The 14,477-nt window shown below is 38.1% G+C and overlaps 1 protein-coding gene across 1 annotated transcript; it reads left to right on the forward strand.

Annotated features, from left to right (window-relative positions):
* The first annotated feature begins 975 nt into the window (after positions 1–975).
* kmt5aa (lysine methyltransferase 5Aa) lies at positions 976–9,568 on the forward strand. The gene is made up of 7 exons (XM_017693649.2): positions 976–1,300; positions 2,180–2,327; positions 4,078–4,303; positions 4,504–4,591; positions 6,847–6,906; positions 7,007–7,197; positions 8,733–9,568. The coding sequence occupies exons 1-7, from the start codon at positions 1,292–1,294 to the stop codon at positions 8,941–8,943; spliced, it is 933 nt and encodes a 310-aa protein (XP_017549138.1). The 5' UTR covers positions 976–1,291; the 3' UTR covers positions 8,944–9,568.
* The last annotated feature ends 4,909 nt before the right edge of the window (positions 9,569–14,477 follow it).

Below are 14,477 nucleotides of genomic sequence, written 5' to 3' on the forward strand. Positions count from 1 at the left end.
GTATGTGCTCCCAAATTTTTACGCTGCTGCACTGATGTTGAACTGTGTGCTGCACTGGGTCAGTATGACCAACAGGTCAAAACAAGCTCAGAACAGAGTGACCGCTGTGCCCTGATTGGTGCTCTTGCTTTGCACTTCTTTTGTTTTGACATGTTACGTTTTCATACACAAAAACCAAAAGGAACGACAGATTTCTCAAAATGTAGTGGAGTAAAAAGTCAGATATTAGACTTTGAAATGTAGTGGAGTGAAAGTAAAAAGTCGCCCAAAATGGAAATACTTCAGTAAAAAACTACTGAAGTACAGTAACGAATTACATAGTTAGTGTCCACCACTGGTGCGGAGTAATTATGATAATAGAGCGGTAGAGTGGGGGGGCGTTATCACAGCCGTGATGCTATAACAAACGACCTCGAGTGTTCTATTGCTTTTATACAACAGTTAAATAAAGAAAGTAAGAAATGAATAAATCGGGCCGTGAACGTGTCTTTTATTATGTTTTAATGTCAGCAGTTCCTTCCCCGGACTACAGCTCCTTAACACGCTACGTCAGAGTAACGAGCTCCGCTCACTCACTGCACAGCCGGCAGTTCGTTCTCCAGCTCCACACAGACCAGCTGACAGTTTGGGAATTTAGTGTAGTCTCATCTTCAGAGTCCGACCAAATCGGCTGTCGGTCAAATGTGATCTTACAAGTATACATGACAATTTAACTGGTCACGTAATAACTTCCTGTGAAGGTGCAGAGGCATTAAACTCTTCAGACGTCTGGCTCCCATCACTACCACAGTAAACAGTTCTGGCTCGCTGTGTTTCTCTACGACGGAGCATTTCACATCAAATCATTGTGAACGATTTTGTTTCCATCACAGCCATTTAATTACGTAAACATTTCGGGAAAAGGTAGAATTCCCCTTTAAGAGCAGCAGCACAGCAGCCTGTCCTCTGTCTTCACAGCGTACTGACCGGCGCCCCCTGCGGTCGAGCACTGCGGAATATTATTGGCCTTTAAAACGCTCACATGGTTTCCTCGCGTGAATGAGTTAAAAGTGCAAACATGGCGGCGTGAAACTGTAAAAAAACTAGCTCGGGTGAGGTACAGTAAATGAAAGAGCTGGAAAACTTTGCTTTTTTAGCGCCGGAGAGCCAGTCTGTCGTCAGTAGCAGTGGAATGCCTTCACCCTGCACCGCCTGGAAAACGGAAAGTGTGGAGATAAAGTAGGTTTCTGCTCGCTTGCTAAACCCAAAGACCGCAACATCGCCGAAAACAAAAAGAGTAAAGAAGACTGAAATGAACGGGGTAGGTGATGCCGCCATATATCATCATAATTCTGAAAAATATGCTTCCATACTGCGTGCTTTTACCAGGTATTAGCTGTAATGTGCTAGCTAGCTGGCTATGCAGTCGAAACAGAGGAACTAACCTAACCTGACCTAGCTGGTAGTTGTGTCCATTGTTTTAAAAGCAAGTGTGCGGAATATGTGAATATCGCTAATATTCTGACTTTAATTCCGCATTTATTTATCGTTCAGAGTTCGCAGCCAACTGAATAAAGGAAAAGGGGCGATGTTGAAGAATTTATTATGTTGAGAACTGACCACAGTTTTATAGGCCCAGCAGTTGTGTGGGCGTGTTCATCATGGTGCTCATCATAGCCGTCAACATGAAGTCGAGCAGCATCCGCTCTGAGAGACCAGCCGTGTCGATGTCAAATAAACGGGAATTTCTCAGAATGATTGAACTTTTTTACTTTAAATGGGAATGAGTTCTCGTGCTTACTCTGCTTCTCATCGATATCCTGATAAAAAAGACCATTAGAACCTTTAGGATTAAAAGCTGATGGGTTTTGCTTTGAAAAGAGCACCTTTATATCCCTCTAGATAACCATCAGATGCATCTTGGAATCAGTCGCAGGACATCCTTTATAATCCTTTATGTTGTGAAATCAACCTACTGAGAAAAGCCAAAACACACTACAAAACCATTAGGAACCAACAGAAACATTTAATGGTTTGTGGGGTTTTTTTTTTGTTTGTTTTCAACAGGGTACGCATGGTTGTGTAACTCTGATCAGGGTTTGTTATTCATCAGCTCCAGTGTCAGCCCTGCCATCTGATCTGAGCTTTATCCATGTCAGACAAGTCAGCTCACAGCTTCTCCAACATCTTTGTGTTGCAGGACGTATTTTGCAATGGACACGCTACACTTCACGGTTTCTTGAGTCACAGCACCTCTAAGGCAAATCATCATGAGGAGATCTCCGTCAAACTCATCCAAGACGGGAAGTCCAGGATATTCTGCACGCAGGCCGAGGCACAGAATAACTGTATGGGCTAAATGATGTTTCATTGCATTATGCTTTTTGCACTTTGCATGAACAAACTGAACACTTCTTCTTTGTTAGGGATGTTCCCATCCTGACATTTTATGGCCAGTTCTTCTGAAGTCTCTACAGCCAAACTGGCCAATGTTTGTGGTTTTTTTTGTTTGTTTGTTTTTTTTTTTTGCACAATTTAATTTGTCTTAATAATAATAATAATAATAATAGTTTTAAAATGACAGTTTATTGAGCTATTGTCAGGCCACAGCTCTGACCGAATCTTTGTAAAATTCTTAAAAAGATCCACATAATATCACAGTCTGATTGGCTTTTCATTCCTCTTACTGTAAAATAAACTCATGTGCACTCAGAGACACTATGAAGTGGGACACTTTGACACAGCCTGGGGCGTGGAGGAGGAAAGAAAATGAAAATCATTAGAAATTGGTCACAGGTTTCATGTATGTGAAGTAAAAGGCCTAAAAACGTAGTAAACACTCCATTTGTAAGAACATAACTTTGTTTCTCAACCAATTTTTGAAGATTGCTAATTAGCTAACAGGCTAGTCAGTAATATTCAGAATTAGGCTTTAAGTTTAAATATTTACTCAGTAATTTAATATCAAAGTTATCCTTAACATCAAAGTAATACAAAGTAAATAAATATGCTGGGGGTTTCCCAGAGTGCAACACACCATCTGCGGAAGTATTGTTAATACAGCATAAGTGTCTCAGTGGTACAGATGGGTTGTAAAATGAAAACGTCTTCTTGGTTTCCCGCAGGAAACACTGGAAGACAAGGCTTTGGAACTCACTCATTTAGGTTCTGTCCACATGTGTCTGGATAATTATGAAAACTTTGTTTTTTCCTCTGTGTTTTGGCTTCCCATCCACACTGAAAACAGTGCTTTTTGAAAACGCCCTCCAGGGTGAACATTTTGGGAAACTTCTAGTGGGCGGGCAAGATGCAAGATGTTTTTATCAATCTTGCTGAATATGAGTGACGGCTGGATTGTTTCAGTTTGCTCAGGATTTTGGGGTTAATTTGAGAGTTAAGATCATGTTTATCATTGAATTCGGCTTTACCTTTTCAGCCCAGAGGTGGATTGCATTGAGCTCAGTTCTTGTAAAAGAGGTGCAAATATTAAAAATAACAGTTATATGACTTCATTAATCAGTCAGATTTATTAAAAAAAATCCTAACTCCATAATTTAAAACTCAGCTTTTCTGCCTGGTCAGGACTGTGTGAGTGTATCAGAGGTGGCGGTGTAGCCATAGCAACATAAACAACCCCAATGTTTTCTTTTGCTTTGTAGGCTTTTATTTTCTAGCAAAAAGTGGTAAATCTGTGTGAAATATCAAATTACAGAGCTTGACGATCTACTGCATTTCTAACCTGCAAGTTGTTTTTGCACCACTCTCATGTGGACAAATATCCAGATGGGTGTGGACGAGGGCTTAGTCAAGCAGAGCATGTGTAGCAGTCTGAAGGTTGTCCTGAAAGGAACAGTGTTAGCACTCAAGTCGAATTTAAGTGCATAATTTATTTATATATATATATATATATATATATATATATATATATATATATATATATATATATATATATATATATATATATATAAATATAAAAATTTATTGATCTGCTCATTGATTCATTTTGCACTTTGCATTTGTTTTGTTTATGTATATATTTTTTCCAAGCGCAGATTGGTTTAGTAGTTTATAACATGTCCTTTTCCTTCTGCCATACAGCAAAAAGACCCTGTACTGTAAATGGAGAAATCATTCTCCCTAAAATGGCTGTAAATGAAGACCTCCACCATCAAACACAGAGAGCAGAAGAACAGACATGGCCGCTGCACTGTGTGCAAACCTATTTACCCTCATCAACTGAAGTCACTCCAGAGGTCAACAGCACTCGCTGTCAGAGGAAAACAGTCTGTCCTAAAATGAAAGTGAAGAAATCTTCACAGAGAGTGTAAGGCTCCTGTTTGTGTTTTGTTGAAGCTAGCAATGTCATATAAAATTGATGTAACATAATGCTCCAGTATTTGAGAAGTGACTACCATTCTTATTTCTTATAATTTTTGGCAGTAATTTATCACTGATCATTTTTTAAATACTACAAGGTACAGAGTCAAGGTCATTTGTATACTTGTTTTTCCTTCTCCCATTCAGTGCAGAGAGCAAGAATTCTCAAAACCGGAAGGTCACAGATTACTATCCCATACGAAGAAGCTCAAGGAAAAGCAAAACAGAACTAAAGGTAATTCATGAATATGATAGAAAAATACAAAAGCCTCAAATTCCACTTAAAATAGTCATTAAAGGGGAAAGTCCAAGGGAAATACTCTGTGCAATTCTGGACATTTCTTTACAGCTGTGGTGATAGGAACCAGGGATCTTAATGTACAATGCGAATATAATGATTTTAGTCACTATCCAGTACAACCAGTGAACTGGCATGTCTTCTGAGTTTGTGTGTGTAGTGCTGATATTCATAAAATTTGCGGTTACCTCTCAGCACTGAAAGTACTTTAAAAAGACGTTTTAGGCCAAAACATTATCTTAAAACTATCATATAAAATGGTGGCATAATGGGCTAACATTTAATCAGCTACTTAGTGTTTCATGACTAGTTACACAAATTAGCAACTCGTATTTGTTGATGCATTTTTGATCATTCTCACTTTATTAAATCTGAGAATCTGTAATAATTTTTATTTGCATATTTGTAGCATTTGTATTGTCCTATATATTTGTTATTTTTCCCAGCAGTCACTGGCTATGTTTACATGCAAAGATTTTTGCCAATGCGATTTAATACAATCGGATTACAGACTCAGACTGAGGTGTTTATATGCACACACTGTTCGACAATCTGATGGAAAATCTTCGTTTACATGCTCACTACAAGTAACCCGATGCAAAATGACGCGCATGCAGAGTTACCATGACGGCAAACATCACGTGATGTTTGCCGTCATGGTAACTTGGTAACATGGTAACGAGTTTTCATCTGGCGCGCTTGTGTTTTTAATTGCTTAAAAATTATGTTAGACTCAGAAAAACGTCCTTCATATGTACTTATTAAGGAAGCGGTGAGAGGAAGACATTGTGTTCTGAGACACGCAAGCTGGACGTCCGTCCCACCGCCGTCTTTTAAAGATCAGAGCATAAACTTTGTCTCCTCTGTGGACCAGTTTCTGCTCCCACCATGGTGAACGTTATAAACCTTTCGCTATGACACGACGCGCATGCGCAGAGCGTACTTACACGTTCCAATTGGAGTGTAATCGGATTCAGGCGTTTACACGGCTATTATTCTTCCGTTTGGGAACTGAGGACACTAATTGTTGAAGCTTTCTATGTGGAATTCTTTCCCATTCTTGCTTGATGTACAACTTCAGTTGCTCAACAGTCCGGGGTCTCCGTTTTCGTATTTTGCACTTCAAAATGCGCCACACATTTTCAATGGGAGACACATTTTCAATGGATTTTAATGCAGTGCCGCCTGAGGGATCGAAGGTCACGGGTTGGTTTTCTGCCTTGCCACTTACTTGCATAGATTTCTCCAGCTTCTCTGAATCTTTTGATGATATTATGGACTGTGGATGATGAAATCCCTAAATTCCTTGCAATTGCACGTTGAGAAACGTTGTTCTTAAACTGTTGGACTATTTGCTCACGCAGTTGTTCACAAAGTGGTGAACCTCGCCCCATCCTTGCTTGTGAATGACTGAGCCTTTCAGAGATGCTCCCTTTATACCCAATCATGACACTCACCTGTTTCCAATTAACCTGTTCACCTGGGGAATGTTCCAAACAGGTGTTTTTTGAGCATTCCTCAACTTTCCCAGTCTTTTGTTGCCCCTGTCCCAGCTTCTTTGGAATGTGTTGCAGGCATCAAATTCAGTGAATATGAGTGAATATTTGCACATTATTTGAACATTAAATATCTTGTCTTTGTAGTGTATTCAATTGAATATATTATGAAAATTATTAGCAAATCATCGTATTATTTATGTTTTACACAATGTCCCAACTTCACTGGAATTGGGGTTGTAAATGGTGTAGCAGTTACATACAGGTGCCGGTATGTAAGAGCTGCTCCATTTAAGATGGAATGAAAAGTTGCAGCAAAAGGCTGCCAAATAAGAAGCCAACTCTAGTCTTGCAGAAATTCGCACATGAAACAGCATTTTCTTTGCTGATGAAGTGAATCAGCTGTGTTTAATGGGGCAGCTTGCTGAAGTGTGCAGTGTTTTGGCCACCAAGGACTGGAGCTTCACACGCGATTTTTATTTTTTTTATGGTGCATGCATTTGTTTGCCTTTTTTATGGTGCATGCATTTGTTTGTGTTCTAGAAATACTAGCAGTGCCCATCATGTATATTTTATATACATCATATAAATGTGTATTGTGATCTGATTTGTAAAGAATTTACCCCATTTCAGAATGTATCTGTGAATGTTTGCCTGTGTGTTTGTACCTTATGCATTCCTGTTTTGTGTCAACAGTGTGCAGAGAAGAAACACCTAGATGAGCTGATCACAAAAGGGATAGAGAATGGAATGACGGTAAATATCAGTGACTAAAGAAGTGAAACAATTGTGAAAGGATTCAAACTTTTACATCAAAGTTGAACACAATTTGAACATCATTTTATGTTCACCGTAGGTCAAATACATTGAAGGAAAGGGAAGAGGGGTTTTTGCCACTCAGCATTTCCAGAAAGGACAATATGTGGTGGAATATCATGGCGACCTGTTGCTGAAAACTGATGCCAAGAAAAGGGAAGCTATATACGCACAAGACCCGACTACTGGCTGCTATATGTATTACTTCCAGTATCTCAGCAAAACATATTGGTAGGTTACAGCACCACACCCTGTCTCAATTTCATCTAACTTTGAGCATGTGCTGACATGTTCGTTGTTATGCCTGGAAGATCAGCTAAAGGTTAAATAGTTACTTATGCAAACCAATTCAGAAAAGGTTGAGACAGTATATGAAATGCTTAGAGCAATCATTAGGAAATTCTGTTTGACCCATATTAATTTGAAAACAAAAACACAGTACTTTTAACTACGAATTTTAAAAAAATAAATAAACATACACTTATTTGAAGTTTGACACCTGCAACATATTCCAAAAAACAGAGACATGAGCATGTTTGCCACTGTGTTACATCACCTTTCCTTTTAGTAACACTTAATAATTTAAATGTGTAATATCTTGCTGTGCCACCACAGCTTAAGACTGTTCTGGACTGTAGACAGGCTAGTGTAGCAGTCGCAGTCTCTGATTATGCAGCCATGCTGTCATAACACATGTAGAATGTGGCTTGGTGTCATGCCATGACAGACCCTGGCTCTTGAAGTTTAAGTAGGTAACAGTCTGGATCGTCCCTTTCTTCTTTGGCCTGAGGAATATGACACATTATTTTTATCTAAAAGGTTCACTTGTCAGACCACAATACATGTTTCCAATGTGTACCAGTTCATTTATGATGAGCTTAAGCCTAAAGAAATTGGCAATGTTTCTGAATGTTGTTGATGTATGACTTTGTACATGTATGGTAAATTTGTAACTGCATTTGTGGATGAAGTGATGAGCTGCGTTTATTAACAGCGGTTTGTCAAAGCAATGCTGTGCCCATGCGGTTATATACATCATAGAAACATGCCTGTTTTTGATGCAGTGCCATCTGAGGGGTCGAAGGTCTGTTTTGCATTTTTGGCAAAGTGGCGAGCATTGACCCATCATTGCTCATGAAGGAGTCTGTTCTTTCTTAGATGCTCCTTTTATATCCAAGCATGATTACCTGTTTAATTTGTTTTATAACAATTCACATGTTCCTTGTCTCAAATTGCCCTGGCCCAACTTTTTTGGAACATGTTGCAGGCATTGGTTTCAGAACAAGCGTATACAACAAAACAATGAAGTTGCTGAGGTAAAAGAAGACATATCTTGTCTTTGTAGTGTTTTTGTTTAAATACTGGTGAAAGTAAAATTAATCACTTTTTCCTAGTCTTTAATCCAGAAAATCTCACTATAGAGACTACTGCAACACTGCTGTAAAATGAAAGGAGACCTGTTTACAGCAGATTTTCAAAATGTTCAAAATTTGAATTTTTGGGCCGGTGTTCTAATTTAAATCATTGTGATAAATTTAAATAATTGTGGTCTGGTATAGTGATAAATTTGGCAGGTAATCTGTTTCTATTTGCTATCGGCCTTCTTCAAGCTCGGTTGAAGTGAAAGAAACTGAGCTTTTTTATTTTGGGGTCTGTTTATTGTCCTCCAAAACTGGTTTGCTCAGATGATTTTTCACTTTGTGAAAGGGGTCTAGACAAAACTGGTCACATTTTGCTGTTTCTTATCGTCCTCTTTGTCTTGTTAGTGTTGATGCCACAAAAGAAACTGACCGTATGGGACGGCTCATCAACCACAGTAAAAACGGCAACTGTCAGACCAAGCTCCATGATATCAATGGAATACCTCACCTGATCCTCGTGGCCTCCAGAGATATAGAGGAGGGAGAGGAGCTGCTGTATGACTACGGCGACCGAAGTAAAGCCTCGATAGCAGCTCACCCGTGGCTCAAACACTGATTCCGAGAAGGGAACTACTAACACCCTGTTTCTTAAATACAGTTTTTAAATGTAATTATTGCCTTAGCAAACTGAGAATGTTTAGGGGGTAGTACTTGTTTGGGTGTGTTAAACAGTGACTTAAACACATTTAGGTTACAGTACATATTCTACATGTCCTACATGATACTTTTAAAGATATTTATCCCGCCATATGACATGCTAGTTTTGACACATTTCTTTTGTATATTTTATATACTTGTAGATCAGTGCTTCCAAAGCATGCAGTTATAGTTCAACTTTCTGCATTTTTTTATATAAAACAAGTTTCTTAAGCCAATGTATATTAGGTAGTGGCTTAGCAATAATTATTTATGACACCCCAATAGAAAACATTTCTGTGGAATGCAAGTGACACTTAGAAGAGCCATGTTTTAAAAGCTTGGGATAACTGGAAGGTACCCCTGTCCCTCGATCCAATTTGGAATCTAATCGTTTTATGATGTTGAGCGTGTTATTTCATGGATTTGAACAAACCTGTACCTCTTGTTGAGTGTCCAGTATCAAATGACCCAAGACAAACATATTCAGTTGATTCTGTATGCTGGGTTAGAAGCATTGTTAAATAAAATGGTTTTATGCAGTTCTTTGCTGTTTTTGATGTTTTTTTTATGAACATAAGTGACTTTGAACATATGAACATTTTTGTGTTTTGTGCAGTGATGCATGAAATGTTTAAATTTAAATTTTTACATTTTTTTTTATGTACCAAAAACTCATCAAAAAATAATTTATTATTTTCAAACCTTTTTTGTCACTTAAAATGAAAGGTTGGTTTGTTACTCTGCCTTTAAGACTGATATATGTAAATGACCTTTGATGTGACTGGCTGTTTTGTATTGTGCCTCATTCAGAAAGCAGTCCAGGCACTGAATAGGTGTGTGTATGTATAGTACTGTGCAGAAACCAGAGATCATCCTTTGTATTTCCAGTAAAAACAGCTATTAAGCACAAGCTACTCATTTTTCAGGAGATGTTTCGGAGATTATATAGAAGATGATCCACTTGCATACAGAAGGGGAAACTTGAAGGAAAATACAGAAAAAACTAGAGTTCAAACAATTATGTAAAAACTTCAGAGATAATGGGACTTCTAACCGCAACCTGCAAGACCTGGTGGACCACCAAAACTTCCACCATCAGAGAAACAGTACTTTCATCTTTGAGAAAGAGGAGAAAATCCACAGGTGTTTCAGTCTATCCTTCCACTGTGACAATACAACTCAATGCTGTGCATCTAAAAGAATGTGTAGCTTTCAAGAAAGAAGCCCTTACTGAGAAAGGAAATGGATTAAAAAAAAAAGTGAATTAAACCAGGAAGCTGCTGGTGCTCTCAGAACAATGCACTGACTACCCAGAGTCCAGATGTCAACATCACTGAATTTGTTTTTGGGATTACATGGCTGGTGACAAGTATAAAATACAACTTCTGTGACCAGCATAGGGTGAGGAGTTAGGGATAGGATTATGTTTTGGGAATAGGTTGAGTTTAAAGTTAAGGCTAGGAATAGGACAAGGGTAAAGTTTAGGACCAGAGTTAGGTTTGGGATTAGGTTTTGGGAGGCCTTTTGGGTTACCGTCACAAAGGTGACAGTAGGGTTTGTGTCATTAGGGTGACGGTCGGTGGTGTTTTGCTGATTAGAGTTAGTCAGTAGGGCTTGCATCACTCCAGGTTGTGTCAGTAGGGGGTACTTCATTAGTGTTTTTGTTTCTAGGTTTACAGTTCGTAGGGTTAGGGAAGTTTGCTAGGTTTTGTGTCACTACATTTACAGTGAGTAGGGTTTTCGTAACTAGGGATCTGAGAATAGGTTGAGATTAAAGTTATGGTTAGGATTAGGACAAGGGTTAAATTTAAGAGTTAGGGTTAGGACATGAGTTACAAGCCCAATTCCACTGAAGTTGGGACGTTGTGTAAGACATAAATAAAAACAGAATACAATGATTTGCAAATCCTTTCCAACCTATATTCAGTTGAATACACTACAAAGACAAGATATTCAATGTTCAAACAGATAAACTTTATTGTTTTTTGCAAATATTCATTCATTTTGAATTTGATGCCTGCAACACATTCCAAAGAAGTTGGGACAGGGGCAACAAAAGACTGGGAAAGTTGAGGAATGCTCAAAAAACACCTGTTTGGAACATTCCACAGGTGAACAGGTTAATTGGAAACAGATGAGTGTCATGATTGGGTATAAAGGGAGCATCTCTGAAAGGCTCAGTCATTCACAAGCAAGGATGGAGTGAGATTCACCACTTTGTGAACAACTGCGTGAACAAATAGTCCAACAGTTTAAGAACAACGTTTCTCAACGTGCAACTGCAAGGAATTTAGGGATTTCATCATCCACAGTCCACAATATCATCAAAAGATTCAGAGAAGCTGGAGAAATCTATGCAAGTAAGTGGCAAGGCAGAAAACCAACCCGTGACCTTCGATCCCTCAGGCGGCACTGCATTAAAATCCATTGAAAATGTGTCTCCCATTGAAAATGTGTGGCACGTTATGAAGTACAAAATACGACAACGGAGACCCCGGACTGTTGAGCAACTGAAGTTGTACATCAAGCAAGAATGGGAAAGAATTCCACATAGAAAGCTTCAACAATTAGTGTCCTCAGTTCCCAAATGCTTATTGAGTGTTGTTAAAAGGAAAGGTGATGTAACACAGTGGTAAACATGCCACTGTCCCAACTTCTTTGGAACGTGTCGCAGGCATCAAATTCAAAATAAGTGAATATTTGCAAAAAACAATAAAGTTTATCCATTTGAACATTAAATATATTGTCTTTGTAGTGTATTCAAATGAATATATGTTGGAAAGGGTTTACAAATCATCGTATTATGTTTTTATTTATGTTTGACACAAAGTCCCAACTTCATTGGAATTGGGGTTGTAAATTTAGGACCAAAGTTAGGGTTGGGAGTAGGTTGAGATTCTAGGTTAGATTTAAGATTCAGACAAGGGCCAGGATTCAGTACTGGGTTTAGAATTAGGTTTTAGTTTGAGGGTGAAATTAAAGTTAGGGTAGGATAAGGTTTCGGGTTGAGGTTGACATTAACATTAGTGTAGGATAAGGTTTCAGGTTGAGTTTGAGATTAAAGTTAGGGTTAGAATTAGAGTTAGAATTTTACAACCTAAAACAACAGTAAGGGTTAGGATTAGGACATGGTTAAATTTATGACAAGAGTTAGGGTTGGGATTAGGTTTTGGATTAAGGTTTAGATTAAAGTTAGGGTTGATACTAGGTTTTGGGTCAAGGTTGAGTCCATAGCTACAGGAATACTTGCAAGTTCCACGCTCATAAATTCCACACTCATTTACATATTCACATCTGATTGGTTCCTGACTTGCAAAACTCAAGACGGAATATCTTTTAAATCTGTATGTTTGGGTCGCTAGGGTTACATTCATAGGTATATGATGAGTAGGGTGTACATCACTATGGTTACGTTCAGTAGGATCTGTATCACTAGGGTTACATTCAACAGGTTAATGGTCACTAGGGTTATGATCACAGATGTTTGCTTCAGTAGGGTTACAGCCAGTAGGGTTTATAGGGTTTAAGTCTCAAGGGTATGCATCACAAGGGTGATATCAGTAGGGTTTTGCGTAACTAGTGTTATAATCAGTAGGATTATGATAAGTGGATAAGTATCATATGAGTGACAGTTGTGAGTTGTGGGACACAAGGGTTTGCATCAATAGGGTTATAGTTGCTATGGTTATGGTCAGTAGGGTTTGCCTCTAGTGTTTGCATTACTAAGTTTACAGCCAGTAGGGTCTGTCAGGAGGGTTTATATCACATAAGTGACAACTAGTAGTTTTTGCATCACTAGTGTTACAATCAATAGGATTAGTCAACAGGGTTTGCATCATTTGGGTTACCATCACACAGGTGACAGTAGGGTTTGTGTCATTAGGGTGACGGTCAGTGGTGTTTGGCTGACTAGAGTTAGTCAGTAGGGCTTGCATCACTCCAGGTTGTGTCACAAGGGTGATGGTCAGTAGGTTTATTATCAATAGGGTCACACTCAGTAGGTTTATGGTCAGTAGGGTGTACTTCATTGGTGTTTTTGTTACTAGGTTTATGGTTTGTAAGGTTAGTCAGGAAAGTTTGCTAGGTTTTGTGTCACTATTTCTAGGGTTACAGTCAGTTGGTTACATCAGTAGTGTTTGTATTACTCAGAAACTTAGGGCCAGATGCTTGACTCCCACAACCAAAGCAGTGAGGTATAGGGCCTACAGTTACAAAGGGGAGAATAGACTGTTGACTCAAGTTTCAGCTCCAGGAAACAGGCTTTGAGAGGTAGGCTCCAGAAACCAGACACCCAGAAACTGCGCTTGTCCAAACCCAGGGTTGGGATCCTGGATTTACAGTATTTTAAAAACTGTTCTCAAAAATGTATGTAATTTTCCTGCAATTTTAATAAAGTTTCAGAATTTGTCATTTATTTGTTTCATAATTTAACAGTTATTCACAAAATCTATACAATATGAAGAAAATGTAGACTTAAATATTAACTGAGTAAAAATTAATATTATGAATTACATGATTTCTCTGCACTTTTTAAAAAAGTAAATAAAAACAATTATAGAATTATAGAAAATAATGTTTGGTTTTATTTGTAAATTTATAGAAATATATAAGTGTAGCAGTCTTTTACTAACATGCCTTCATTTTTTATATATGTATATATGATTTCTACTGTACTTAATTCACCACTTTGTCAATGAGGCACAAGGGACATTTATTTTGAAAGAGTGGTCAGCTGGGCATTAAGAGGCTAAAATAACTGAAGCATCAGTCTTGCCCCTTTTTTTCTTTTGCAGTCTGACGTGCAAGGTAGCCTCTTTTTATGTCAGCAACAAAACTGAAGTGAATTTTTTTAGTGCAAACCATGTGTTTATTCGATCTTTGTGATGTTCTGTGGTCAAAATAAGCTTAATACAGCCTTGCATGCTGCTAACAATAGAAAAACGATGCCCATGGTTATTTTATGTTTATTGTTCGAAACCTTTGTGCGCACTGTAAGTTCATGTATACCATAATAGAGTATATAAAGTGAAAAGCATATTGGTTTTAATTGGCAGGTAGATCCGAGACTGGTCTTGTTCTATCAGCTTTCCTCTGTGCTTCCTCAAACTCTTGTGCAGAATAAACCAATGCAGATTCCCTCTTGGTCCTGTTATATTCAACACAACGCAGAGTGAGGCTGGGAGGGAGCCTGGCTTACATAAACGTAAGTTAAAATTATAATTTCTCAAACAAAAAGTAATGAATAAACATTGATTTCAACTTTGTTGTGGACAACAGAAATATTACACTTTTTTAATAAAATGTGTCATTTGAAATTATTACTTTATTATTGATTTTCTATACATTTTTGACCTAAAAGAGAAATAAAAACAGGTATTTTTGACTATATTCCTCTCTTTGATGAAAGAAATATAAAATACAATAACTATAGAAAGTGTAATTTTAATGACA

This window comes from Pygocentrus nattereri, chromosome 18 (genome assembly GCF_015220715.1).
Source record: "Pygocentrus nattereri isolate fPygNat1 chromosome 18, fPygNat1.pri, whole genome shotgun sequence".
In the NCBI taxonomy this organism is placed as follows: Eukaryota; Metazoa; Chordata; class Actinopteri; order Characiformes; family Serrasalmidae; genus Pygocentrus; species Pygocentrus nattereri.

What these genes read in the sequence shown, in the direction of transcription:
- kmt5aa (XM_017693649.2), top strand. An exon ending in GGATAGAGAATGGAATGACG is followed by an intron (nt 6,907 to 7,006) that starts GTAAATATCAGT and finishes TGTTCACCGTAG; the next exon opens with GTCAAATACATTGAAGGAAA. An exon ending in TATCTCAGCAAAACATATTG is followed by an intron (nt 7,198 to 8,732) that starts GTAGGTTACAGC and finishes TTGTCTTGTTAG; the next exon opens with TGTTGATGCCACAAAAGAAA.